Source organism: Lycium barbarum, chromosome 4, assembly GCF_019175385.1.
Source record: "Lycium barbarum isolate Lr01 chromosome 4, ASM1917538v2, whole genome shotgun sequence".
NCBI lineage: Eukaryota > Viridiplantae > Streptophyta > Magnoliopsida > Solanales > Solanaceae > Lycium > Lycium barbarum.
The window spans coordinates 138,427,299-138,455,167 of record NC_083340.1 but is presented as its reverse complement, the minus strand read 5'-3'; the positions used below and the strand labels follow the sequence as shown (position 1 = coordinate 138,455,167).

Here is a 27,869-nt window from a genome sequence, read left to right as displayed (position 1 = left end):
AATTATTTTATTGAAAAGTTAATTTTGATATCTTACACTTTTATTATATTAAGTTAACTGAATATACTCCTCCGTCCCAATTTAAAGATCTTACTTTCTTTTTTAGTGTGTACCTTTCATCTCTTTCTATTTTTAGTAAGTTAGACAAATCAAACACCATACATAATAAGTTTAAAACTATAAAAGTCAAAGAACATTTTAGTATATTATACACACATTTCTAATTTAGAACCATAGGATTGAAAAGTCTTCGTATATTTTTAAAATTTTGTGTCAATTCAAACTAAGACACTTAAATTGGGATTGGATGGAGTAATATATTGAGATACTTACACTGTGTATCAATTAGGGTACTAATGCTACCAAAATTGACCCATATTTTTAAATCTTACAAAAACTGACCCAAACTTTTTCCCAATCTCCACCATCGTCGGTCACTGTTTTCTCAACTGGCGAAGCTCACCGCTCCTTCTCTACTGCAACTTCTCTTCATCGCCAGAAGTTTTCCGGCGACAACTACGGGCTTCTCTTCCACCGCCTGACCGCCATACTCACTTCCGACGCCGCCTCCTCCTCTGCGGTGGCTCAGATCTGGCCAGAAATTACCTAGATCTAGATCTAAATCTATCAGAAAACTCATTGAGGTGGTGGGGGAGCGCAAGTGGGGGAGATGAAATTAGCGGCGGTGGGAGTCGCTGGAGGTGGTTGAGGTCGGCGATGGAGAAATCGATAGGTGCAGGGTAGTGGGTGTATACACGCACATACATAATGTATCTATCTTGTATACTTAGGTATATAGGTGTATAAATATGTATAAGTCTTATTCAAAATCTGTCCGGATATATGTTTATAACCACTTATACAATATTGTGTACTAGTGTATAAATATGTATAAGTGTTTATTTTCTTGTATAATACTGTATAATTAATTTGTTTAGTGTATATACCTACACATTATATACCTTTAAACACCTATATACATAATGTACTTGTCTTTTGTATATGAGTGTATAAAAGTGTTTTTGGGCCAAAGCCTTGCAATGTAAGTTTTGGGTAATTTTTTGCAATGTAAGTGAGCAAATTGTATATTTGTGAAATCCCCCCTAAAATAAAAGGAACAAAATAATAGCAGTACTCCCTCCGTCTCAATTTATACGACACTATTTATTTTTTAATCAGTCCCAAAAAGAATGACACCTTTATAAATTTAGGACAAAATCAACTTAATTTACTTTTTTACCTTTAATGAAATAATTTATAATCACACAATTTTTTGTGGTTTGTTTTAGACCACAAATTTTAAAAGTTTTCTCATAATTTTTAAATTTCATGCTATAAATTTTGTAAGAAGTGAAACACCTTCATATATAATAGGATCAAAGTTTTTCGAATATAATCGGCCTCCAATACAGATACTGAACACCGTGTTGGAAATTTTTTAAAAAAATATATAGATGGCGGGGAACGGGAAGGATGAAAAAGGCCAAAAAAAAAAAAAAAAAAAAAAAAAAAAGAAAGAAAGAAGAAACACGTGCGTTATTGCAAAAGATTCCAAAGATTAGCCTTTAAATAATGAAGTAGCTTAAAAGTCTGTTTCCTCGGAAGATATCCATCCGTACTTGTAAGTGAAACTAAAATTAGGGTTTTAGTTTACAATCTCATTTTACCTCTTGTTATATCCGATCCATTTTATTTCTCTGTTGCATATAATTCAAATCCAAAACTTTGTATTATACACAAATTAAAATGGTGGAAAGGAAAGTGTACAAAACGAAACTATGTGTGCTTTATCAAAGAGGACGTTGTAATCGCCAAACTTGTTCTTTTGCTCATGGCAATACCGAACTACGTCGTTTCTCCGATTCCACTGCTGCTGGCGGTAATTTTTTTTTATCACTACTTGCAATTTTAAACATTTGTATTTTTGTCCATGTTTTGATTGAAAAATAATTGAGTTACGGTGGACAGAGTTACCTGGTACCTGTGCTGGTACGTCGAGTTGCACTTAAGTTGCCTCGGACACCACGGTTATCATCAAAGAACACATGTTTGGGTTGGAAAAAAAGAAAAAGAGTAGTCCCTTTGTACCAATTTATATGACACACTTTATTTTATAATTCGTCGAGTGGCGGAGCGGGATTTTAACTGAGGGGGTTTAGAAATATAAAGAGGTAGGCAAATGAAGAAGCCCAAGGGGGTGGTTTTAACGTCTACTAGATATACATAAAAAATAATTTTCACCTTGTATATATAGTGTAATTTTTTTGCTGAAGGGGGTTCGGATGACCCCTTGGCCCTTACTGGCTCCGCCCCTGAGTCCGTCCCAAAAAAATGACAAATATTTTATTTGGCAACAATTTAATTTTAAACTTTACTCACTTCGTCCCATATTATTTGTCCACATTATTAAAAAATATCTGTCCCAAATTACTTGTTTGTTTATAAAATCAAGATAGAATTAATTAAATCTTTCCCATTTTACCGTTAATGTTAAGTGTTCTTAAAAATAATCAATAATGATTAGAGTGCAATTTACTGGAGAGAGATAAGGGTAGGGTAGTAAAAATACACCTTTTATTTATGATTTATTAAAGGGCGTGTAAAGGGAAAAGTGAAAAAATAATATAGGACGGTGGGAGTACCTTTTACGCTTAACGAGATGATTTATAACCACACAAATATCTTTAATTTGTTTTAGACCACAAAATTCAAAAGTCATTCCTTTATTTCTTAAACTCCGTGCGCAGTCAACTACATCACATAAATTGGGACGGAGGGAGTTTTTTATTAGAAGTTGAAGAGAAAGTTTGTGGAAGTTGAGGTTGTATTGGGAAATGAATTTCACTTTGAACAGAAGTTAGTGAAAGTAGAAGATTTGTATGTAAAACCAAATATTTTCACTTGAGATATACCTTCAAACTAGCAAGTCAGTATTTTGCTTGAATATTAAAAACTAAGTGCAATTTTAGCCAAGACTCGTGGCTAGACTAGTATCTGCAAATACTGATGTCAAGTTATTGCAAATAATGAATTCTTCCCGAAACAGGCTCTTAATTTTCACATTTTTCATTTTGCCTTACTGAAATGTTCTTATATGACATCACACTATACATAAACAACAACACAACAACAACAACAAACCCAGTATAATCCCACCATGTGGGGTCTGGGGAGGGTAGAGTGTACGCAGACCTAACCCCCACCTTGAAAGGTAGGGCGGCTGTTTCCGAAAGACCCTCGGCTCAAGAATAAACAACAACACTGTTTAAGTCATATATGCTTATTTTGCTCAAGTGTTACATACCTTAAGCAAATTTAAGGTACATTTAAAAATTGTAGTTTAAACATTAAACTCATGCATAATCCTTCTTTTCCACTTTAGGTTTATCTGTTAGTAATCTCAAAACCTTTTAATAAGGTAAATATTTATTAAGTAATTTGGGGAAGCTCCTTTATAAAAGTAGTATACAGAAAACTAGAGAGCGTACATAAGAATATGGTTCTCTACAAATGACGCACAATCTGCTCTATAAACAGATACCTCATCGGTGCACCAAATACCAAGAATAAAAGGATATAGTTAAATGCAAAAAGTCATACTTTCTTTTAGCAAAGACACGGTCATTTTCTATCATCTCAAAAACTCTTCTTCTCTCCTTCCACAAAACTCATATGATGCCTATCTTCTTTCTTCTAAAGGCTGCTATGTAGCACATCCTTCATTGAACTTGTCATTGCACCCCTAACCAATTCAAGATAACCCACCATAATCGTGTAGCCACTTGAGGATGTAATAAGAGGTGATCCACATCTTCGCCTCCATAGCTGCACATAAAGCACCAATTTACATATGTATTCCTCCTCTTCATCAAGTTCTCATCTGTCAAAATCTTTTCCCTTGTGGCCGATCAAGCAGAGAAGCACATCTTTCTACTTTCTAGGTGCCTTATGAATCCAAACCAATATATGCGGAAAGCCAGACTAAATTTAAGTATCTTACTTTCCTTTCCTTTTTGGTCTGTCCTAAATATAGAAAGAGACACTCTTTTTGAGATAGACCAAAAAGGAAAGTAAGACACTTAAATTGAGACAGAGGGAGTATCATATTCCAAAAAGATCGGTGTTTTTCCATATTTTTGAATATTCAGTAACCAATTGTACAATATTTGGGTTGAAGTTGAAAAAGAAAGAGTATTTGAAGTTGAAATTGAAGAAATAGTTTGTGGAAGTTGAGGTTGTATTTGGATATGAATTTTGCTCTGTAAAGTGGTTCGTGAAACTGGAAGGGGAGCCTTGGCGTAACGGATAAAGTTGCTGCCATGTGACCAGGAGGTCATGGGTTCGAGTCATGGAAACAGCCTCTTGCAGAAATGCAAGGTAAGGCTGCGTACAATAGACCTTGTGGTCCCGCCCTTCCCCGGACTCCGCGCATAGTGGGAGCTTAGTGCACCGGGCTGCCCTTTTTAAAGTGGCTCGTGAAAGTAGAGATTTGTGTGTAAAAAAGCCAATATTAAAACTAAGCTTAATATGACCCCCTTTGTCCCAATTTATATCAATATGACTAATATTCGAAGTTAAATTGGATTAAATCAGCTCAATATTTTACTTCATCCAAAAAAAAAAAGCAGCTCAATATTTTAAATTTTAAATTTAGATATTCAAAAACTATACGAAAAATACTACAGGTTGGCAAATTTTCTCATGTCAATATGATTGAAAAAAAGTACATTTTAGATGTTGGTCAAAGTTCACATAGTTTGAATCTGATAAGTGTCACATAAATTGAGACGGAGGAAGTAGTAAATATTCATGGCTAAACTAGTAATTGCAAATAATGAAATAGTATTCATGCCCGAACAGGCTCTTAATTTTCACATTTTCGTTTTGCGTTACTGTTGTGTTCATGTGGGACATAACATGAATACTGAACTGAACTTCAGTATTTGCAAATACTGGAATAGTATTCGTGGCGAAGGGGGCTCTTTATTTTCACATTTTCATTTTGCCTTGCTGACAGGAAAAGTATCATCTTGCATTTTACTTCATTTGTTGATTCATGTTTGTTACTTATAGTTAACATTTTTTAGAGTAGTGGATTGTAAAAATACATATGCTTAATTTGTTTAGAATTGTAAGAGAAACAAGATAGTTTGTAAAAGTACATCGGATATTAGGAAATCTTTCTTACCCTCCGTGTCAGTTCCCATTTAGCTTGTTAAACCTATCCATATCTTGATCACAAATTCTCATTTGGATGTATGTAGTTTTTTGCCTTTTTCTGCTTTCTTTTTTGCAACTTCTATTTTTTTTTATTATGAAGCTTTGTTGGCACTTCTCTGCTATTTATTTTAGCTAACATTCAGTTTAAGAGAGTGTAGTGCCATATCTGTGGACTCAAATTGGTGATGTTACTGAGTTGAAGGGATAAATTTTGGATTAATTCTATTGGACAGTGAATAACTGCCTATCAACTGACAGGTTTTAGTATTTCTTATCAGAAAGGAATTTGCTGGTTGCTTTATCTTTGTGCTGCTTATGGTATTTTTCTCAGCATCTTGGTTTATCATATTGCATCTTCAAGCAGCAGCACATGAGGGATCCGAATATGTTTCTCTGGACATAGTCTCTTCCATATATATTTACTCATCCACCAGCTTGATGCACCATATCAATGCTGTATCCTATTAACTTCTTCCCTCATATATTCCTCGAGAATATGGTGTTCCCTTCTTGTGACTTCTGTTTGAATGAATCTTCAAAGGAACCTGTTGGATGGTATTTTGGTCCAAGAAGGCCTATTTATTATCCTATATATTGTCCTGCTGCTTGGATAATACTTATCCTTTTGATATGGCTGCTAGCAGAAATATGTGCCATACCAAATTTTTTTTACCGAGCAAGATGCAAGGATGTCTATTATCTGTTCTGTTGGTTCTGTGATATTCGAAGCTCTTCTGGGTAAAAGCTCAAAAACTGGTATTCTATATCTGTTCATTATATGAGAGCAGTAGTTTCTATGGCTCCTTTGGGAACTCACAGGAAGGCAGTATAAATATTCACTGTTATGTTTCTGTTGTAGTTCAATGTAATGGTAAGATTAGCTCTATTATTCATTCTTGGTGATTTAGTTGGTGGATTTGATCAATATGTTGAATCAACAACTGGGTCCCGTTCACTCATCAAGATAGTCTTCTCAATGTAGAAAGGCGAGATTTTCGTGGTCGTGATTTGAGAGAGAAGCTTGATAGAAGGCGTTCTCCAGTGGGCAGATACTCCTATGATAGAGATGCAAGAGAGAGACATGCATCCCGAGATCCCATGGTCTCTGATAGAGATGCAAGAGAGAGACATGCATCCCAAGATCCCATGGTCTCTGATAGAGATGCAAGATTAATACATGCATCCCATGATCCTGTGGTCAGATACTCCTCTGATAGAGATAGAGATGCAAGAGAGAGACATGCATCCCGAGATCCCGTGGCCTCTGATAGAGAAGCAAGAGAGAGACATGCATCCCGTGATCCCATGGTCCCTGATAGAGATGCAAGAGAGAGACATGCATCCCGTGATCCCATGGTCCCTGATAGAGATGCAAGAGAGAGACATGCATCCCGTGGTCAGAGCTCGTTTCTTTCACTTTCACTTTGCTGTCGTTGTCCAATCTTTATAGACTTATTTACCCTTGCTTATCTGAAAGGATGAGTTAAGTAATAGGGTATTCATTTCCATGGAAATATACTAGGTGGAGGTCTTATTTCTGTCACGGGATCATGTGAATATGTTGGCTCACATAGATTTGGAGCTAATATATTCTTCTTTCTCGTCCGTCTTTCATGGTTCTGTTCCAGTCATATAATATTTCCTTCTGATTTATTTTGCAGGGCGCACTCCTACTGAGTCTGTTGGGAGGAGGAGGTAAATTTATCAATATCATATGTATACTTTTTTTTAGGACTTAGTGACTGATACATAATATACAGGTCTTTGTTGACAAATTACATGCTCAGGCTTTAGATGGAAACCTTGAACTGAGTTCAGGTCACTCATAAATTAGTCGGAAGCTGGTCGGGCTTGAATCCATTTGCTTATGATTTATGATAGATATGTAAATCTTAATTGCTACTTAAAATGGGATTTATTCTGTTACCAGTTAGACAATTTTATCTTGTAGTTGTTTTGATACAGTTAATGAGATCAGTGTAAAGAGACCTAAGGTTTTCTTTTGTAAAGGAGAAATCACTCAGCAGCTCCCTAAGGTAGAATATTTACAAGCAAAGAGGTCAATTGGCTCTTCCCTATATCTTGAAATTTCTAAACCCCTTTAGAGAGCATCATTGGACAAATCAGTATGCTTTTCATGATAAAGACAAATATGGTTTCATATGGTTAATCTATTTTCTTTAAGCTTTCTTTTACCTTGACCTGATACTATGGGCCTGTTTGGATAGACTTATTTTAGGTGCTTTTAAGCCAAAATAGCTTTTAAGCAATTTGCAGTGTTTGGGTAGGAACCTGTTTGGATGGGCTTAAAAAAAAAACAGCTTATAAGGTGAAAACAGCTCATAAGCCAAAAAAAAAATAAGTTGGGGTAGCCAAACGCTCAAAAGCTGTTTTTAGCAACTTATAAGCCAATCCAAACGGGCTCTAGAACTAAAAAAGTGCTTTTAAGCACTTGTTTTTAAGCCAAAATGACAAAAATAAGCCAAAAGCCATAAGCTTGAATTTCTAATTTATGGCTTATGGCTTATAAGTCAAAAGTCATAAGCCCATCCAAACAGGCTCTATGTCCATAATCATAATGTTTGACTAATATCAGAAAAATGGTATATTGCAGTGATAGAAAGCGCAGGATGAAACATCATTCGGATGGTCAAAGTGATATCTCTCGAAGTTTGAACATGTCGGATGGGACAGGAGATCATGTGAAGGAGAAAAAACATTTATCTTCCAATTCCAAAGATGTCCTTCAGGTACAGGGAGTGGATAACTTTGTTATCTAGTTTGCGAATTGCGGAGTTCATCAGCCTTTCCTTTTGCCCAGTCTTTTTTACATCCTCAACATATATACATACATACATACATACATACATATAAATGTTTATCCTCAACATATATACATACATGTATATATAGTCCTGATTTCTGTCTATCCTTCATGTTGCAGCTTAAGCAGTTGCAATCTGAAATCAATATGTTGGATGACCAAAAACGAGAACTGGAGGTTGGTTTTGTTTCCCTTGTAATTGGTTGCTTGTTGCTTACTAGATTTTCTTTTCTTGGTCACTTCTTGCATAATTTTGATAATAATCTTTCCACTGAATTCCTACTTTAATTATATTTCTAAGCGAGTGGTTGCCATTTATGCTAGTTGGTGTTTTATTATCATATGCATTTATATATACTTTTATTTATTTATATACCATATCTGATTGGAATATGAATGACGTGTGTATCGTAATATGCATAAATGTTTTTTCTCTTTTCACGTGTGTATTGCAAAGGTAACGTAAAGATAATGAAGTTGGTGATTTAATAATCCATGTATCTGGTTAACTAGCTATTCTGATATTTCATGAAAGTCAATTATTAAACGAGAAGTGGGGCTCTAAATCAGCGTGAAGTTCAATAAAATTTTTTGATCTTGAGGAAATAAGTTTAATAGACTACACGTCTACAGCGACGTGTCTTGTCTTGTAGTCTTTTTTTCCAACTAATCTCTTATGCTTTCTCTGGTTACCGTTCTGAACTTGTATGTCTATGTCCTTGTTTGGTGTACTAGTATATTTGGCATGTATTTTTCACTTGTTTAAAGTCTGAACCTATTAACACCAGGTAGGGCACTTTTTAGCTCTTATGTTTTGAGTGGGCAGAGAAACCGGTTTCAGATAGAGGGTTTGTTAGTAAAGTTGATTGTTATGCCATATATTAGCCACTTTTTTTAAATAACCATGCTGTCCTGGCCAGCTTGTGCACACCTCTACTAATTCTATGGGTACCTGTTACATCCCACTAGCACTACCGGGAAACTTTTTCCAGCAAGGCTTGGACATGTATGAAGGAATCACCAAGTGTTTTTGCCTCCATGGGATTTGGACTTGAGACCTCATGGTTCGCAATCCACTTCATTGACTACTAGGCCACTAAAAAGGAAATAAAAGGGTATAAGCTGCCAAAGTGCACCTTGACAGTCTAGAATGACCCTTTTGGCTATTGGATTGTTTTTCCTTCTTAAATTAGCTAGCTTCTCTTGCATGCTGCTGGTCCTCGATAGCAGCAATAGCGAAGTTTCTGACCTAAGTGAGAAGCTCAAACCTTTAATCTTCTGTGCTAACTCATAGCAGTTAAATAGATACTAATTATTAGAGAAGACTTTCCTCGTCTATCTCTTTATTCATTTGCCATTAGCAGATGTAAAGGCTCTCATTAACGTTTACTTGCTACACGTCCTCTTGTCTTTCTTCAACAGACTATTCTGCCTTCCTTCTTTGTGCCCTTCTCCTTTTATTTAACACATTCTTTTGCTCATTGCTCTAACATTTCAAGTTTAGTCATCAATACTAATCTTTTTTGGTTGGAACTTGGAAGATCTACCTTGAAGAGACAACTTGTGAGGCAGAAGAACTAGCTTCAAAGGTTCAGGACCTTGAGATGGAACTTTTCAAGGAAAAGGAGGAATGTAAAAGGTCTCTATTTGTTATAACGCATTTCAAAATCTTTTCATTTGATTCTGGATATACCTTTTCCTGACGTCTGGTCCGTCCAATCCCTGGCTTTTCCCCAGGACTACTTCGAAGGTCAAGTTGTTCATTGAAGCATATAATAATCACTCACGGGTAGAAGGAGAACTAAAGAGGTATTGTAATGATATTGCTCCTTCTATTGACTTCCTCCTCCCCATCCACTTCAGATTCTTGTCATTTAATATCTTAGGTCAATTTCTGTTTCTCTTGCTTTCTATGAACACTCAGTTGAGATAGTGGAATTGTAGGTCAGAAGCTCAGCTTCAAAAGCTCGCTAATAGACTCAGCTCAGATTTCGTCAGAACCAGTGCAAGCGAGGAGGATTCGGCCATCAATATAAGTGATGGAGGGTTGGCTGGTAATCATTTTAGCTCATTGGATGAGCAGCAGAAGAATACTTCACCTACCAAGAAAAGGCCAAGAATTCATCGTGAAGCAGATGAAACCACAAATCAAGGTAATATATGATGATTATGTCTTGAGGGTGTTGCTTTCCTGAATAAAATCTATGTTGCGTGGACTCTCCAATGTCGCACCTATGTTGGATCCCCAAAAAATGCACTAATTTTGGGGGATCCGACACGCACCGACGACATTTTTGGAGATCCAAGTAACATAGAATAAAATAACTATACTAGTGGTTACTATTATAATCTAGAGAACTTCAGCTGAATTTTCTGATTTGTAATCAGCTGTAGGTGTGCATGCTTATTTATATAATTGATTTTCCTGAACAAAACTGCCAAGGACCTGAGTATGTCCCAGCGTCCTGTTCTATTGTTCTATATGTATAGCTGTCGCATCCTTGGGCCGAAATACTTTATAATAAGTACTTGTTTCCTGCTCATCTTTTGCAAATTTCCTTTTCTCCCATACTCAATACAAGTAACTCAAGGCAGTCTATATAGATGTGAATAATACTTGAATCCAAGAGTGCAGATAAAAACATCTTGGATGTTGTGTATATAATGGTTTAAATTAATTTCCATTATTGTATTTGGTGACAAGTTAATGTAATTCTCATTCAGCACTGTGATTTTAACATCTTTTCTGATTGTGATGATTATTTTGTCTACTAGAATTTTGGATTTAGACAGGTAAAGAAGTTCAAGAGTATGGTAGTTAATACTCTGTCCCAAAAAGTTTGTCACTTTTTACTTCTGGATAGTCGATGTTATTCCACTTTGACAAAGAATGTTCTGAAGTATTCTTTTTATACTAACTTATTTCCCTCTGTATTTTTGCAGTTTTATGCATATATAACCATCTTATAAATCTGAAACATACTTCATAATGCAAAGTGTTCTTCGCAGTCCTACTTCACTATTCACAACAGTTGATTTACAATCCTTAAAGTTTCCTTGTGAATATTAGACCCTACTTTATGATGCAAATCAAAGTTCTTGAAATCCCTTATTGTGAATTTGGTTTCTCTGACTCTTTTTACTTTTTGGCAACTCTCTTTGTAACAGCTTCAACAAAAGGAAAAGGAGATGCTTCGCAGAGGATTGCTTATCCTACTCAGCTGAATAATGAGAAGAAAGAGAAGGCAGAGTTCGATCGGGAGAATGGGCACAGGACCGTAGTGGGTGAAGAGATGTCTAAGAAGGGAATAAACTTTTCCAGTGACATGGCTTTCACAAACAAGGTGCTCCTTTTACTTAACCTTCATAGCCCCTGCTGTCCCAACAAAAAACCTAAAAAAAAAAAAAAAAAAAAAAAAAAAAAAACTGTGCCAACACTTAATTGGGATGTCTCCTTTCATATCTTGGACAATCGATACAATTACATTCTTATGCATATGCTTTTCTGGTGCTCTTTGTTTTGTTGGCTTCCCTTTTTGTTCTTTCAATTTTTCCCTTGCATTCATAAGCATCTTTTGAGACTTCATCATGGTCTACATTAAATTAGTGAAAATGATATGGAATGACATGTGAGGACTTAGCTAATGGGAAGTAAGATGAAGTGAAAATATGGGGGATCACTTGTCAGAAAAGAGAAGATTTTTTGTGAATGTTAGATGCTACTTTATGGTGCTAATCGAAGTTCTTGCAGTCTTTTGCTGTAAATTTGGTTTCTCCAACGCTTTTTACCTTTGGCAGCCCGCTCTGTAACAACATCAGTGAGTTTCGATAATGGGCGGGCAACACTGTCCACTGAGTTTCGAACTGTGCGTCGCTGGTCTTCGGGGATTTCTCGGTTATCCAAAAATGGAGAATATGCGTACAACTGAAATTTACTTTATCGTTTTTCGTATGGAAGAATGCAACTATGTCCAATTGTATTATTTTGCTGCAGCATATTTTTTGAAATGAAAGTTGTCTTGCAGTTTATTCCTGATGGTAGTTGGTCTATGTTCCATGCTGCAAACAAAAATGCAGGATATCTTTTTTTGTCTTACACTTGCCGTTGAAGAACTGATAAACGCATTCTTCAAATTCTGCAGCCCAAAGCTTCTGATATTGGCATTGTTTTGCCATCAACCAGCATGGCTGCTCATGCAGCGGATGAAGATGTTGAAGTTGTCGAGACGGAGGTTGAAGTAACTGGGAATACTACAAGAAGAGCTGGGAAGGGAACTCCTTCTGGTATCCGAGAGTATCCTTTTCTACCGCCACCTCCTCCCCTCCCGCCAGGTGGTTATTTGCAGGTCAGTTCAATAACTGAACCAGTTCATATGTAGCATGCAAATATATGTGCTCGTTAGTTCCTTCTTTTTGCAACCTATTGTTTCTTTTGTTGGATTATGCAACACTACAAGTGGTTGATCAGTAAAACTGCCAGAAAGATAAAACGAAGATGATTCACTCACGAAGTTCCCCCCACCCCAAGAAAAAAGAAGGCAGAGTACATTGTAGTTCTCATATTCTTGCCAAAAGCCGCAGCAAATTCCTTACTCTTAATGTTTGACTATCTCTGAGTCCTCAATCTATGTTCTTCTTTTGTCTGATTGTAATCTTGCCATTGTATGTTGTATTCACAAGTTGTGTATCTGAAAGTTACTAATACGACATGAGCCATTTGATTTTTGCTTGCAGCATAAGTGTGATAATGCAGATGGACTTGAGGATGAGATGTTGGAAGTCGATATTGTTTAGCATAGTGATCAATATAGGATGACTGCGTACACAGCTGGTGCATATGTAGAGGAATAGAGCTAACGAGCTGGGAACTATGGTCGACCTGGCCTACACATACAAGTTTTGAGCTGGATACTAAATTAAGGTTTTTATCGACCATAAGAGCTAAGGATGAGGATTTTGAGCTTGATTACCATATTTCTTTTTGTATAGCAGGTTGTTAATCTGGAATTAATAGTTTTCAGTCTCCTAATCTTTGCGTACGTGAGGTGCTTGTCTATGAATAGTAACTATGTTGGTGTAGAATGTGCGAACTCTTAAGCCTTGACAAGAAGCATGGTTAATAGGTGGGATAAGGAGTCAACTCCTCCCTTTTTTTTTCTTTTCGTTTTGAAATGTAATATTGCAACAAACAAGTTAACATGAACCATAAATAAGTTGCATAGTTTTCAGAACATCAGCTATAAGCATATACATTTCCATTACCTATGTAATTGCCATTTATTTCTTATTTGTTTTGCTTGATTTACGCTGAATCATGTACAGTACAACCTTCTACATATGTACATGTATATCTCTAGATATTGCATTGGAAAAATAGAAACGTACTGAACCTAAAATCAGTGAAGGCTAACAATTAGAGCCTCCCAATCGTAGTGATATCCATTTCTAATAAAGTGAAAAGCCTCCAGATCATGAAGATATACATTTCTAATCACATAAAAGGTGAATCAAGCATAATGGATCCGCAAACAATTACTTGACTGTTAACATAAAGCATGATTGTAGGAAGTACCCGTGAACCGTGATCATATCAAGAAATTGGACAACATTTGCCACAAAGCTAACAATTTAGATACGATAATTATTAATGACTTTTTAGCTTATTAACACTCCACTTATCCTTTTGTTCATGGTATGTTGTCCTAAATTGGTCAAACTGCAAATATGTGTGTATATATACATTTATATAACAGGAGAATCTCTCTGCCTATCTACCTCCACAAGGTAGGGGTAAAGCTGCGTACAAATCAGGCAATATACACCACCCTCACCAGACCCCAGTTGTAGGATTATACTGGCTATGCTGTTAGAAAAAATCCTGAGAATATAAATAATAAGCAGAATGTGTATTTCAATATATTCTCATTCAGGTATGAGGCAACTGACAGAACTTGAACTCGTCGTTTCAAAACATTCTCGTACTGAATAGTTGATTTATCGCCTTTTCATTTTATTTATATTTACCAAGTGATAAATGGAGTCTTCCATGTGAATAGTACTTGGATAACATAACAGCGCAAACTACTCTGAACTTTTCGAGGAGAGCGCAATACAGCACAACCACATAAATTATACAGTGATCTGTTATGAATACAACAGGGTAATATACAGAATGTGTTTCTTGAACCTCAAACTATGAAGTTGCAGGTACCAGAAAAAGATTTAATTGAGCTAAAAATTATGAATTTTCACAGCCCAAAGTTGAGGCAGGAAAAAAGTGAGACCTAAAGTAAACGAAAACGTGTTAGAGCTCTTCCGGATATGCATCTAAACAGTTCCAAAAAACTGCTCCAAAGATGTTGAGCTGAAGACATTCATAGCTGTTCTTTCAGGCTTGTTAGGTGAAATGTGTAGCTCATATTTGATAAATCTCTGCAATCAGTTAGTATCAACACATTAAATATCAATAAAGAAAAAGCATTAGAATCTGCATAGCCACAATGCCAGTAAAAATTATTGAACATTTGATAATTCCCGTTTTAACCATTACCCTAACAGAATGTGCCATAATAACAATGATCTGAAAAATCCAATCTCTTATAGGTCAAAACTTGAGTTATAAACAGACAAGAGACAAGTAACTCTCTCTATGTGTTTGTAAAGACATTCACCTTGACAAATTGGAAATTACAACCTTTTCTCTACAACACGAAGAAGAAAGAACATAAAATTGATTGGCAACTAATTTTAGAAAAAAAAAAGAAAAGAAAAATAGGGCAACCTGCTTTGAATCATTAGTAATATAACAGAGGTTGACATCTAAACTGGAGCATGGCAGATAAATGGATGGATTCATTGTTTGATGATACTTCTAGAATTCTATTCAAGCTCATGAATTAGTATGTTTTCCGAAATAAAGAAAATTTAAGATCATGGGATGCACATGCTAACAGTCAAAGGAAACAAGAAGTACCGCTAATTGAAAAACGATTTCCGGATTTGTATCTATGTGCCAATCAGGTTCCAGTTGTCGGACAAATGATGTTCGCCCATTCTCAGTACTACAAAAAAGAACCTGCATAACAATTATCAGTAATATATAACACATAATACACGAAGTAAGAGGACCATTAGAAAATCGTACAGGTTAAAATGGCAGCTGACCATCAATTCAACTGTTGCATCTTATATAAAAAAAATTCAAGCTTTGACAGCTGCGACACTAGATCAACTTTATACCAGTGTTATCAAAAGCGAAAAGCGCATAAAAGCTCTAAGGTCAGCTGGGGCTTTAATGAAAAAAGGCGCAATGGTGCAAAAATAAAAATACATATATGTTTAGCCCAAGACTACTAATAATAAGCATCAATAACAAATATATGGACTAACAACTTGTAAAAACATAGCGATAAAGTGAAATATCAATTATGTAGTGTCATCTCTTCAAGAGAGGCTCATTGGCAAGGAAAAGCATGTCTTGGAGCCTTGATGATGACACTGAAGCGCACATAAAGGGAGGTGAAGCGCTTAACATGTTTTGAAGCGCGCCTTTGACAACACTGCTTTATACTACTCAATTCACATTTTGCTGGACAAATCTACTCTCCATGAAGATTTTAAACAATCATTATGTTACTCTCCACATAGACAAAACAATACATTTGCTGATGACTCTGCATTGACAATTGAGGACTGTCTATTCTCTGCTTTCATGCAAGACTGTACCTAGAAACAGAGCTCCTGAATAAAATTTGAAGAAAGTCGCCTGAAATTTTGACTGAAGAACCTCAACCTTTGGGAATAACTGGAGCTTCTTCAAGAACTTCCAGACAGATTCTTTTTCCTTTTTCTTTTTTTTCTAGTGTTGGACTTTTCCGGCTGTGAAGATGGTCCAGAGGATGCTGCTGCCAAATTGTTTATTGGTGGGTCTGCTGGCTGTTTTTGGTGAACCCACGGTGGAGAAAGGTGACAGTCTAGTGGTCTAGACGTGGTGTAATGGTGTGGAGAGGCTATGGATGGTGTTCCAGCTGATGAGTGGTGGGCAGTCGGTGAAGAACATGAAGGTGGAGTGAAGAATTGTATTGAATAGGCACATTTTGAGATACATTAAGTTTACAATAGGAACAATGCAAAGATGAAGTTCCAAAATGAAAAATTGTGTCAGGTTTGAGGGTCCATTAATGTATTTGGCCAATCTTTTAAGTGTGTAAGAGCATAAATGAGAAAGTTGCAAAGAGGATGGTAAGAATATATTCATGACCCAATAAAATATGAAGAATGTCGTTGCTACACAAAAGAACAAAATTAAAATACATAGGTTAAACTTGTCCACCTATAAATTAAACAATAGTTGTGTTACACAAGTTTAAAGAAGGGACTGGGATGTTAATGTAGTACTAGAAAACCAGAAGGAACATATGTTTTACAAACCAAAAACTCTGGGGAGGCTTCTGTACTTCTACAGAAAGGAAACAAATAATTTGTTCCACAGAACAGAATATATTTCAATAGCTCATGTTATATGCTAAAGAGCACGCATCCAAAATTGCAAACAGTTGAAAGGATAAATCATCTCGAGGTTCCAGGGCAAGGATACCAATATGCAGATAAAGGAAAAGAGTTCACAGGTGCACGGCTGAGATTAAGAGTTGCAGAATTCACCCATTGTAAAACAACCATAAGAACAATAACTCCACGAAAGTATTATAAATGGATTTCAACTTCCCTGGCAGTTAACAATGATTAGTTGTTACCTTGTCTTTGACCATGCCACCAGATGTAAATACTCCGGCATCTTCTAGAGCCAGTAGGACCTTTTTCTGCAAATATTCATACAATCAAGAATATGTATTTAAGCAAAGAATTAGTTGATACACATACAGATTACTCATAGAAACTGAATGAGACTGGATCAACACTGCAGCCCACCATCAAAATGCACTTTGACTATGATAGTGGGTGCTACGAAATGAACCGTGTGACAAATATGATAACTTCAATAAGTCATGAAATAGTACACAAAACCAGGCGTTCAGAACGAAAAGTCCAAAACAAGCTCAAACATGGTCATCTTATCTGAGTGTCACATTAGCTCTTGTTAGGGAGTTTAGTTCGACTTCTAACAAAGAGAGCTAATTGTGTTAAATAATGCAGAGTAGTAAGTTGAAAATTTGTCTACTAAGTACTAAACAAGTAAATGATGAATTTTGGCTATTGTGATGATTATTTAGTGTGACGTCAGTTTTGCGGAAAAGAGAGAGAGAGAGAGAGAGAGAGGAAGCACTGAGTTGCTTAAGGCATGGCATTCCACTTGATTATAAGGGTATGTTAAGGGACTTGAGTTTATAGGTGATTCCCAGAAAATCAGTAAGCATAATCTCTGCCTAAAGCAACACATTGGCAACTAGTTTATAAAGTCACCTAAGACTTGCATTAAAGATGCTGATTTCTTTTCATCTTTTTAGATTAAATTTAGGGATCAGTTGAAAGAACGAATTTTATTTGGTATAGAAAGCCAATCAACAATGACAAACTTTTCCTTTTCATTTTGAAAGAGGCATCAAATAGCATCCAACCCCAAAAATTTATCCTCTAAGTCAGGCAATGAACAAAACAATTTTGAAGGGATTGGATCTGTAGCAATTACTAATCAACATACAGATGTAATATAAGAGAGTGAGTACTAACTTCACTTTCATCATCAAGTACTCTCTCCATGAGATAAAAGTCACAAAATTTGGTGATTTCAAGCAACACTTCCAGCACGGAGGACCGGACAGTTGCTTGTTTCTGCAAAGGACAAGTACAAACACTGTCAACTGCATGTTGAAAATTGATGCACAATCCACAAATAAAATAATAATAACCTGTAGTTCCTCTGGGCTAGTTTCCTCCAGGATTACTCCGAGCAACTGACATGTTACCTGGAAAATGAAATAATATTCAGATTTTCCATGTTATTTGTGCTACTGTGACCCAGACCCCACTTGTGGGATTATACTGGGTATGTTGTTATGCTACTGCGTCAAAAATAAAAATAAACAGTCTCTACCACTGCCAAACAGAATCAGGAAAGTTATGTTAGAATGGAAAGGCTTGAACAGACAATATTTGGTCGAGTAGCATATTCTTTCTTAAAATTGAGGTGGAGACAACCATCCTGCTCTCAGATATTTCTTGATATTCCAATCAATAAAATTACGTACATTATATTCTAACTAGGTTCCCATAAGGCTACCAATTAAAGGATAAGCTTGCTAGGATACCCCATTACAGCGCAGAGTGTGCATGCTAGGGTAGGCTTCAACATACATTTAGCTAAGAACAAAATGCAATAAGCCAATAACAGCAAAGGATCTATCTAATATGATGTCGTATTATTGTTAACACTTACATTAGCTCTGGTCAGTGTGGTCAAAGGCATCTAGTGGCTGACAAGTCTGGTGGCTGTCACAAGCCTTTTTATTCTGGTTAATGACTTGTATGTCCTTACAGTGATAGCATAAGATTTAAAGATAATTTTAGTAACTCTAATTCGTTTTAAAAGACAAATGGATATAGAAGATTTATATAGCCAACCAAATTAGTTTAGAATCGAGGCATAGTTGTTGGTATGAAATGGGACCTGAATAAAGCCGAATTGAGATAGAGGTGTAGTTATGATATTTGGAGTTGAGGTGTAATTGTGATTATGGTAGGGTGCTCTTCTACATGAAAACAATAACATAGTTCTATTAACCTCCTACTCCCTCTGGCCTATTTACGTCATACACTTTCCTTTTTAGTCTATCCCGAGAAGAATGACTTTTTCTTTTTACTTTTTAGAAACTATTTAACCTTAACACCGCCGTCTTACACTCTTACCCTTAATGAATGTTTTATTGGACCTACTTGATATAAAAATTCATCCGTTTACTAGGAGAGAAACTAAAAAGACACGTGGAACTCTTGCAACCACTTGCAAACAAGAACAGTTTTGGTACTTTGCATATATTTGGCTTACTCACCGTCAGCAAATAACACGACCATAGGACCTCATCTTTGAATTGTGTTAGTTAGCTAACATAACTTGGGTAAGCAAGTACAGCCACAATACGATCACTGGTGTAAACCTACAGTACTAGGAAACTCCTTTATGTCTTCACTATTGTTCTCACTCGAGTGACGGGTCCTTCATACATGTCTTTTATGACATTTAAATATTTAACATGAGCTTTTTTCTTCTCCAACACACACCAAATGACTTTTCTTGATACTCTATCATATGCTTTCTCCCTGTCGATGAACACTATGTTTTCTCCCTGTCGATGAACACTATGTGTAGATCTTTCTTCCTCTCACTATATATTTTCTAAATCTTCTTAGCAAGAATATAGCTTTTGTTGTATATCTACAGGTAAACCTGTCAAACGAGTTGAACCGGCACCAGTTTGCCCAACCGGCTGGTTGCCGGGTAAAAAACCGTCTATGGCCAACGGTTAACTGGGACCGGTTGGGTTTTTACAACCCGTAACCGGCCCGGTTTGATTTCAAAAAACCAATTAGGTTCTAAGTATATAACTTTCTATTAAGCATATGTATATTATAATTATATACGTGTTATAACTTAAATTTAATATTTACTAATAACTCATGAGTATTATAAAATTCAAGATTGTATATTTATAAATATATATAGTTGTAACTTTCTATTTTATAATTTAAGTAGATGTATATTCCTAACTTAATATAAGTAATATTAACTTGAATACTTGTAAGAATATGAACACAAGTAAATAGAAGAAAGCTCAATGAGTCATATATTTTATTCATTAATGGATAACATTTATTTGCAAGTTGTAATTTTTTTTAACTTGCAAATAATACATGAGTTGCAACTAAGTTGTACAAGAATAAAATCACATTGTTGCAACCATTTCGATAACTTCCGCCATATCATATTCATCCATTGGGATATCTTCCATGTCTTCAATTTGGTCTTCTTCACTTGCTATTAAAACTTCAATCTCTAACTCTTCGCCTTCCACCGCTGCTCCGATCTAACCCAATCGCGAATGCAAACTAGTACTTGCAAGCTATATCTGGATGAGGAGTGTATGGTCTCCAATTTGTTGTCTTCCATGGCTAAATGCACTTTCCGAGGCCACGGTTGAGATTTGAACATTAAGGATATCCCGAGCCATTCTTGCAAGTACCGGATAACTCGCCTTGTATTTCTTCCACTATGCTAAGACGTCCACTTCGTTGCTCATTTCCACCGTTGGTTGCGTCAAATAAAAGTGAAGTTCATCAAAAGTTTGCACTATTACTAGAAGGAGTAGCAATTTTACTCCAAATTCCTAAACTTGACATGCCATGTTTTTTAGTTTGAGAAGTAGAAGTAGTAAGGCGAGGAGCAACGGGTGTAACATCTTCTTCCAACTTAAAATAATGTGTAAAAACCTTTTTAAGCTCAACATCTACCGCTTTCTCGGCCTCAAATAAAGATGGTTCCTCAGTAGTAATATCTAAAAAATGATAAATTTGTCTAACCAACTCAACGGTTAAGACAAGGGTTTAGAATCCACCAAAGCTCTGAAGCTACTTCGGATTGTTGCAAAATCCCCAACTCCACCAACACTTTGCTTGTATAATTGCAAAATATAAAATTGAAACTTGAAGGAAACTTTATAGTGTATAATTGAGAGAAATTATAATTTTGAAGTGACTAATTGTTGCAAAATAGCTATAAATTGAGAGAAAGTGTAGAGAAAATTGGTGTGGATGAAAATAAAATGAAGAGGGGTTTATATAGGAGTGGGGGAGGGGTAAGTGTTAAAAATAAAAGTTTGGAGGATTGGGGGGTGGTGGGGGCCAAAAAATTAGATTTTGGATGTTGCCAACTGCCATTTCTACAAATTGGTTCTTTGTGCAACGGCTAGTTTTGGCTAAACTAAAAATAAATAAATTATTATTCAGCCGGTTAACTGGTTGGCCAACCGGCCAGGCCAATTGACCGGTCCACCGGTTCCAATTTTGCCAACCCGTAACCGGCCCATCTCAAACGGGTACTCGTCAACTGGGAACCAGAAATCCGGATCCAAGATCGGTTTAGCCGGTTCCGATCACCCATTACGACCGGTTCAACCACCCCGGTTGACAGGCTTATCTACAGAGCATAAACCCAGAAAGATTTTCAGTCACTCTTATAGTGTCCTTAAGTCTACGTTGTATCACTCTTTCCTGAAGTTTCACCATAGCATGTGTATAATGTATTAATTAGAGAATTAAATAAGTGGCTAGCGTGCCAAATTCACATTGACGATTTGATATCTGATGGGGGCCAAGTCAACTCTTTGCTGGCTCACATTTCAAATGGCTTAAAGAAGTAAAAATATAAATTGTGTTTTGTTCATGAAGAGAACTGAGGGATCTTTGAGGGAGGCATTAAGTAGGGTCAGAACTGCTTTTGAATCGTCTTCTATGTACATCACTATTTAGTTTCACGAAACAATGAAAAACTAAGACGAGTCCTTTATATTATCTGCTAATTCAGCAATCCCGAGGACCAACAAAGCAGTATGCTTTGTGTCCCTCTTCTCCAAAGAACCCCTAATTAGTTTTGTCCATAGAATATATTTCAAATAGCAGCTTTGACGCCCTTAACACCTCCTTAACAAAACAAAACACAATTTCACTTGTTTCCAGTCACCAAAGCCATTTGAAATGTGAGTTAGCAACATCACGTAATTCCGAACAAACCGTCACATGTAAAGTGAATTTGGCCCACTAGCCACTCATTTAAGCCCGTTAACCGGGGCGGTTGAACCGGTTGTAACCGGTGACCGGCACCGGCTAAACCAATCCCGGATCCAAATTTTCGGTTCCCGGTTGACGAGCCGGTTACGGGTTGGCAAAATTGGATCAGGTGGACCGGTGGCCAACCGGTTAACTGGCCGAATAATAATTTTTTTCAAAAAAAAAATTAAAATTCAGCCAACACTAGCCGTTACTGGGTCGTTGCCCAACGGACCAATTTGTAGAAATGGCCGTTGGCAACGGCCAAATCTAATTTTTTGGGCCCCCACCACCCCCCAATCCCCCAAACTTTTATTTTTAACGCTTTAACCCCTCCCCCACTCCTATATAAACCCTTCTCCATTTTATTTTCATCCACACCAATTCTCTCTATACTTTCTCTCAATTTTTCTCAATTTATAGCTATTTTGCAACAATTAGCCACTTTAAAATTACAATTTCTCTCAGTTATACACTATAAAGTTTCCTTCAAGTTTCAATTTTATATTTTGCAATTATACCAACAAAGTGTTGGTGGAGTTGGAGATTTTGCAATAATCTGAAGTAGCTTCAAAGCTTTCGTGGATTCTAAATCCTTGTCTTAAAACTTGTTTTACCGTTGAGTTGGTTAGACGAATTTATCATTTTTTAGATATTACTATCGAGGAACCATCTTTATTTGAGGCCGAGAAAGCGGTAGATGTTGAGCTTAAAAAAGTTTTTACACATTATTCTAAGTTGCAAGAAAATGCTACACCCGTTGCTCCACGCCCTACTACTTCTACTTCTCAAACTAAAAAACATGGCATGTCTAGTTTATGAATTTGGAGTAAAATAGCTACTCCTTCTAGTAATAGCGCAAACTTTGATGAACTTCACTTTTATTTGATGTAGCCAACGGTGGAAATGAGCGACGAAGTGGACGTCTTAGCATGGTGGAAGAAATACAAGGCGAGTTATCCGGTACTTGCAAGAATGGCTCGGGATATCTTTAATGTTCAAATATCAACCGTTGCCTCGGAAAGTGCATTTAGCCATGGAAGACAACAAATTGGAGACCATAGACACTCCTTATTCGGATAGAGCTTGCAAGTACTAGTTTGCATTCGCGATTGGGTTAGATCGGAGCGGCGCAACCAAAGACTAGCGGCGGTGGAAGGCGAAGAGTTAGAGATTGAAGTTTTAATAGCAAGTGAAGAAGACCAAATTGAAGACATGAAAGATATCCCAATGGATGAATATGATATGGCGGAAGTTACCGAAATGGTTGCAACAATGTGATTTTATTCTTGTACAACTTAGTTGCAACTCATGTATTATTTGCAAGTTAAAAAAATTACAACTTGCAAATAAATGTTATCCATTAATGAATAAAATATATGACTCATTGAGCTTTTTTCTATTTACTTGTGTTCATATTCTTACAAGTATTCAAGTTAATATTACTTATATTAAGTTAGGAATATACCTACAATATACTGATAGTATACATCTACTTAAATTATAAAATAGAAAGTTATAACTATATATATTTATAAATGTACAATCTTGAATTTTATAATACTCATGAGTTATTAGTAAATATAAAATTTAAGTTATAATACATATAACTTTATATATACCTACAATATACTTATAATATATATATATATACTTAAGTTATAAAATAGAAAGTTATATACTTAGAACCCAACCGCCTAACCGGTTTTTTGAAATCAAACCGGGCCAGTTACGGGTTGTAAAAACCCAACCAGCTAACCGCCCTAGTTAACTAGTAACCATAGGCCATAGACGGTTTTTTACCCGGCAACCGGCCGGTTGGGCAAACCGGTGCCGGTTCAACCCGTTTGACAGGTTTACACTCATTTAATTCTCTACTTCATACATTATATATATGTATGTAAGTTATGCTCCTAAGTGTGTATGTATACATTAAATGTATGTAAGTTATGCTCCAAAGAACCCCTAATTAGTGATGTCCATAGAATATATTTCAACTAGCAGCTTTGATGCCCTTAACGCCTCCGTAATAAACAACACGCAATTTCACTTGTTTCCAGTCACCAAAGCCATTTGAAACGTGAGTTAGCAACATCATGTAATTCTGAACAAACCGTCATGTGTAAAGTGAATTTGGCCCACTAGCCACTCATTTAATTCTCTACCTCATACATAATATGGATGTAAGTTATGCTCCCAAGTGTATGTATATATTATATAAATATGTTTCAAAATTACTTGTTTCAGTATGTAAACCATAAAATAAGAAAACTATAATTAATATAATTAATTAAATAACTCAAAATTCACTTTAATGTCTACTTATGTACTTACAGTCAAGCATAGTCCCAAAAATGTCGGGTTGTGACAATGAGAGGAAAGGATTCGAAAACACAATAGCGGTTAGCAGAACTCATCCCAACAATGCTATAAAGTGGGACCTGGGAAGACTCATCTTAACCCTTCAATTTATGACCTTTTATAAAGATACAATGACTGTATCCTCTTTAAAGAATGAATTGCTAGCATCCGAGAGTGATTTATGCTCGTGAAGGCTCAGCGAATATCAAAGCAGTATGGCAAAGACAAACAATAGTAATCTGGTTTTAGGTAAACTTAAGTACCTAACTAGAAGATTCTAATTTAAGACTATATTAGGTAATGTTCAAGATATTCCTATGTAAACTATGTTTATGTAAAACTACTGAGGCATTAAATTCATTAAAAAGTCAGTCTTCATTTTCGTGCACTCATGCACCATTGAGAAAATATACTGAGAGCAAAGTGGTGGCTCAGGCCTAAGTGGACAATGCTATTGGAATAAAATGCTTGGATATCCCAACACTAACTGTGGGATTAATTTTGTACCATGCTTGGTAGAAGGTATAAATTTATCCTGGAATAAATTTATATCTTGTCCCAAACAAAGTATAAAGTTTATCCCAAACTTAAAGATGGGATATCCCATCTTATCCCATTAATCCTGGGATAATTTTGTCTACGTACCAAATGACCCCTTAGTGCTTGCTTGATTGATTCCCCTTCACTAATCCTCATCTTTGGTGAATCCTTCACACTTGGAACCCTTTCTATTCACTTTAACTAGTTTAACTTATTTGCCCAAAAACTATTCCAGAAACTATCTACAGAATTCAAGCAGCCATTAGGACGATATCTGGAAAAAGACTCTGAAAACTTTAGATCTGATTGAATGGTTCTTTTGTGTTGTGACTGGAAGAAGAGTTTCTTATAAGCATTTCTTTAAAAACACCCTCAAACTACAACTTCAAAAAGCAGTATTGCAAAAGAGCTTTTTGCAAACAAAACTTGACAATACCTAAACAAAATCACCAGTTCGATTCTTTTTTTGGAAATATTCTGAAGAAGAAATATTCATTGACAAAGACACATAAAAATAATGGATTTTTTTTTATTTTTAAAACAAACAAATCCAGCCCATCATCTCAAATTATTCTTAGATTAATATTATGTATGTAAACATCAAATATGTCCTTGGCACCCATGAGCCTTGGGGATGGGAAGAAGTGTATGTTAAATAAATAGCAAAAATAGAAGCATTAAGAGATACCTTCCTTCCGTCACTCAGTCTTTGCCTAACTATTTGCCCGAGTGTTGGCTGCAAAGCAATTAGGAGAAGTCAGTCACGTAGCCACCAATTATATCTGGAAAATCCAAATTAGGGGGCAGGGTGTAAAGTAACATATTCTTCTACCTTTACTGGCTGAAAGAACTCATCAATGATATTTTGTGCACTTGAATCCTCTGAAGGGACGCTAACTCCTGAAGTTGCTATATTTTCACTAAAATGACTGCTTACACCAGAACTACCAGGTGTAACAGCTTGTCGCTTAGGACGCCTCCTCTGTGGTCCACTAGGTGATCTCAATATTCTCCAGGTAAAAACTATTGCAAATGCAAGACCTGCTATAGCTCCTACAGATCTTGAATCCTGCGTTTACAACAAATAGCTGTTACCATCTAAGAGAAAGTAGCACAACATTTAAGGGGTTGTTCGGTTGCTGGTTAGGAAGTAAATTATTCATGCATTAAAACCAGTATAACCAGTACCATGTCTGGTAGCATTTTAGCTGCTATGTATAAAATTCAGTATACCAACTAAAATGTTTGGTTATCAATTTACAATCCCGCATAACTAAAACATATACTCTCTCCATCCCAAAAAGATTGTCTTACTTTCCTTATTAGTTTGTCCCAAAAAGATTGGCACATTTTTGTATTTAGAAACAATTTAATTTTATGAGATGATTTACAACCACACAAATATCTAAAACTTATTTTGGACCAAACATTTCAAAAGTCTTCATTTATTTCTTAAAATTCGTGTCAAGTCAAACTAAGACAATCTTTTTGGGACAAAGGGAGTATAAGTTATGAGTCAATTTATGTATTATTTTGCAGTAAAGAAGATGGAATAACTATCCAATTTAACACAGTAAAAACTATCAAAATTCTCCAATTTTACACAGTAAAACTATCCAAATTCTCTAATTTAACACAGTAAAACTATCCAATTTAATACAGTAAAATTATCCTAATCAAGCATGCCTTAATCAAGCCTATAACAACACTGATTAGCACCAATTATTCAGTAAAACTATCCAAATCCTCACAAACATTTTTTATATAACAAAACATTGTTTATATAACAATTTAACCAAAATTGTTAAGTAAACTATCCGATTTCTCCAATTTAACACACTAAAACGATCATCAACAACAAAAAAAAAAAAAAACACCGTAACTATACAAATCCTCATAAACAGTGTACTATAACACAAAAATATAAAATCGATTCTTCAATTTAACAAAAAAGAAGCAAAAATAAAATTCGAAAGAGAGAGAATAAATACCAGGTTTTGGAAGAGATTAGATATTTTGAGAGTAATAAATGCACTAATTCGCTTGATGAGCTGCAATAAATCGTCCTTAGAAGAATCAGCCATAACTCTTCAATAATTGATACTAGAATTAAGTGATTTGAGAATCTTCTAGAAAAGATTGATTAAGCTCTAGGGTTTGTTCATTGCTCTTTTAATGTTTCTAGAATCTTCTAGAAGAAGAAATTGATCTTGCCGAGGAAGCTTCGATGGAACAAAGAAAAAAACGAAGAAAGGTAGAACGGAAAAGTGCACAGATAACCCATTTTGGGACCAGCATTTAAGTAATAACCAATTTTTTTTATAAAAGGATTATAAATTCTTATAAGTTTAACTTTTTGAAATAAGTTTGAAATTATCTTAAAATGTTGGTGGAAATTTATATGAGTTGACTTTTGAAAAGCAGAGGGGACAAGTATTTTGGAAAGGACGGAATATAAAGTTTGGCATATTAGTTGGCTTGTTAAATTTAAACATGTATGATTGAAGTCTTAGAAATATTGTTTTGAAATGAAAAGTAATTTTTATGAAGTTTGAACTATCAATTTTTATTACTATCAATATTTCAAGTTTTTGCAAAAATATCTACTTGATTTAAATTTGATTTTCATATTCAAAATTCAAGACTCACTCTTTCAAGCTTACACTAACGGTGATTTATCAATGTTTTCAACCTTTTCCAACAAACTCATTTGATTATTTGTTTTTTACGTTCGAAAATCAAGACTCACTTCTTCAAATTTGCAATAATAGTAATTTGCGAATGTTTTCAAATCGTGTCACCAACACGTTTGATTTAACCTCCCTTTTCATATTTGAAAATCTAGAACTTCTTCTAAATATTATACTTCAAAATTGTTATAGATTCGAAAAGCACTATTATGCAGTAACCGAGAAGCAGCGTAGGATCCTTGCATTTGCCCATACCGTTCATGAATGAAAAAAAAAAAAAACTGCACCTTAAATGACATTTATTTATGTCATCTTACACATATATACCTCAACTAATTAAATAATTTAAATTTTATGTACTTGCGATTCAAAAATAAAATAAAATTTACTAGCGTATTAGATAATTATAAAATAATTCCTCGAAAACTCCCACCTACGTCACCAATTATCTTGATAAA

The 27,869-nt window shown here is 35.5% G+C and overlaps 2 protein-coding genes across 6 annotated transcripts; one reads left to right on the top strand and one right to left on the bottom strand.

The window, feature by feature from the left end:
• Window positions 1–1,593: 1,593 nt before the first annotated feature.
• LOC132636631 (zinc finger CCCH domain-containing protein 40) lies at window positions 1,594–13,305 on the top strand. Of its 5 annotated transcripts, none has more exons than XM_060353587.1 (12): window positions 1,743–1,879; window positions 5,499–6,091; window positions 6,203–6,616; window positions 6,882–6,915; window positions 7,835–7,970; window positions 8,165–8,221; window positions 9,586–9,683; window positions 9,782–9,853; window positions 9,989–10,197; window positions 11,213–11,388; window positions 12,187–12,390; window positions 12,779–13,305. In XM_060353587.1, the coding sequence occupies exons 3-12, from the start codon at window positions 6,319–6,321 to the stop codon at window positions 12,836–12,838; spliced, it is 1,344 nt and encodes a 447-aa protein (XP_060209570.1). In that variant the 5' UTR covers window positions 1,743–1,879; window positions 5,499–6,091; window positions 6,203–6,318; the 3' UTR covers window positions 12,839–13,305. The 5 variants fall into 5 exon arrangements, with proteins under 5 accessions (XP_060209569.1, XP_060209568.1, XP_060209567.1 ...); XM_060353588.1 differs by having other exon boundaries at window positions 1,753–1,879; window positions 5,479–6,091; XM_060353586.1 differs by lacking the exon at window positions 5,499–6,091 and having other exon boundaries at window positions 1,594–1,879; window positions 6,203–6,568.
• An 849-nt stretch (window positions 13,306–14,154) lies between these two features.
• On the bottom strand, window positions 14,155–27,031 carry LOC132636630 (peroxisome biogenesis protein 22-like). The gene is made up of 8 exons (XM_060353583.1): window positions 26,713–27,031; window positions 25,554–25,790; window positions 25,410–25,457; window positions 17,911–17,967; window positions 17,732–17,833; window positions 16,798–16,863; window positions 15,018–15,119; window positions 14,155–14,476 (listed from the first exon to the last, which is right to left on the bottom strand). Exons 1-8 carry the CDS (start codon window positions 26,803–26,805, stop codon window positions 14,372–14,374), a joined length of 810 nt encoding a protein of 269 aa, XP_060209566.1. The 5' UTR covers window positions 26,806–27,031; the 3' UTR covers window positions 14,155–14,371.
• Between the last annotated feature and the right edge of the window lie 838 nt (window positions 27,032–27,869).

Bases quoted from the DNA above. Each gene is read 5' to 3' on its own strand.
- LOC132636631 (XM_060353584.1), top strand. From the start codon at position 1,747: ATGGTGGAAAGGAAAGTGTACAAAACGAAACTATGTGTGCTTTATCAA. The intron at 8,222-9,585 runs GTTGGTTTTGTT...GGAACTTGGAAG, and splicing joins ACCAAAAACGAGAACTGGAG to ATCTACCTTGAAGAGACAAC. The intron at 9,854-9,988 runs GTATTGTAATGA...GTGGAATTGTAG, and splicing joins GTAGAAGGAGAACTAAAGAG to GTCAGAAGCTCAGCTTCAAA.
- LOC132636630 (XM_060353583.1), bottom strand. From the start codon at position 26,805: ATGGCTGATTCTTCTAAGGACGATTTATTGCAGCTCATCAAGCGAATT. The intron at 25,458-25,553 runs GTAGAAGAATAT...ATTGCTTTGCAG, and splicing joins AGTTCTTTCAGCCAGTAAAG to CCAACACTCGGGCAAATAGT. The intron at 17,968-25,409 runs GTATCTCTTAAT...TTCATTTTCCAG, and splicing joins GACTGAGTGACGGAAGGAAG to GTAACATGTCAGTTGCTCGG.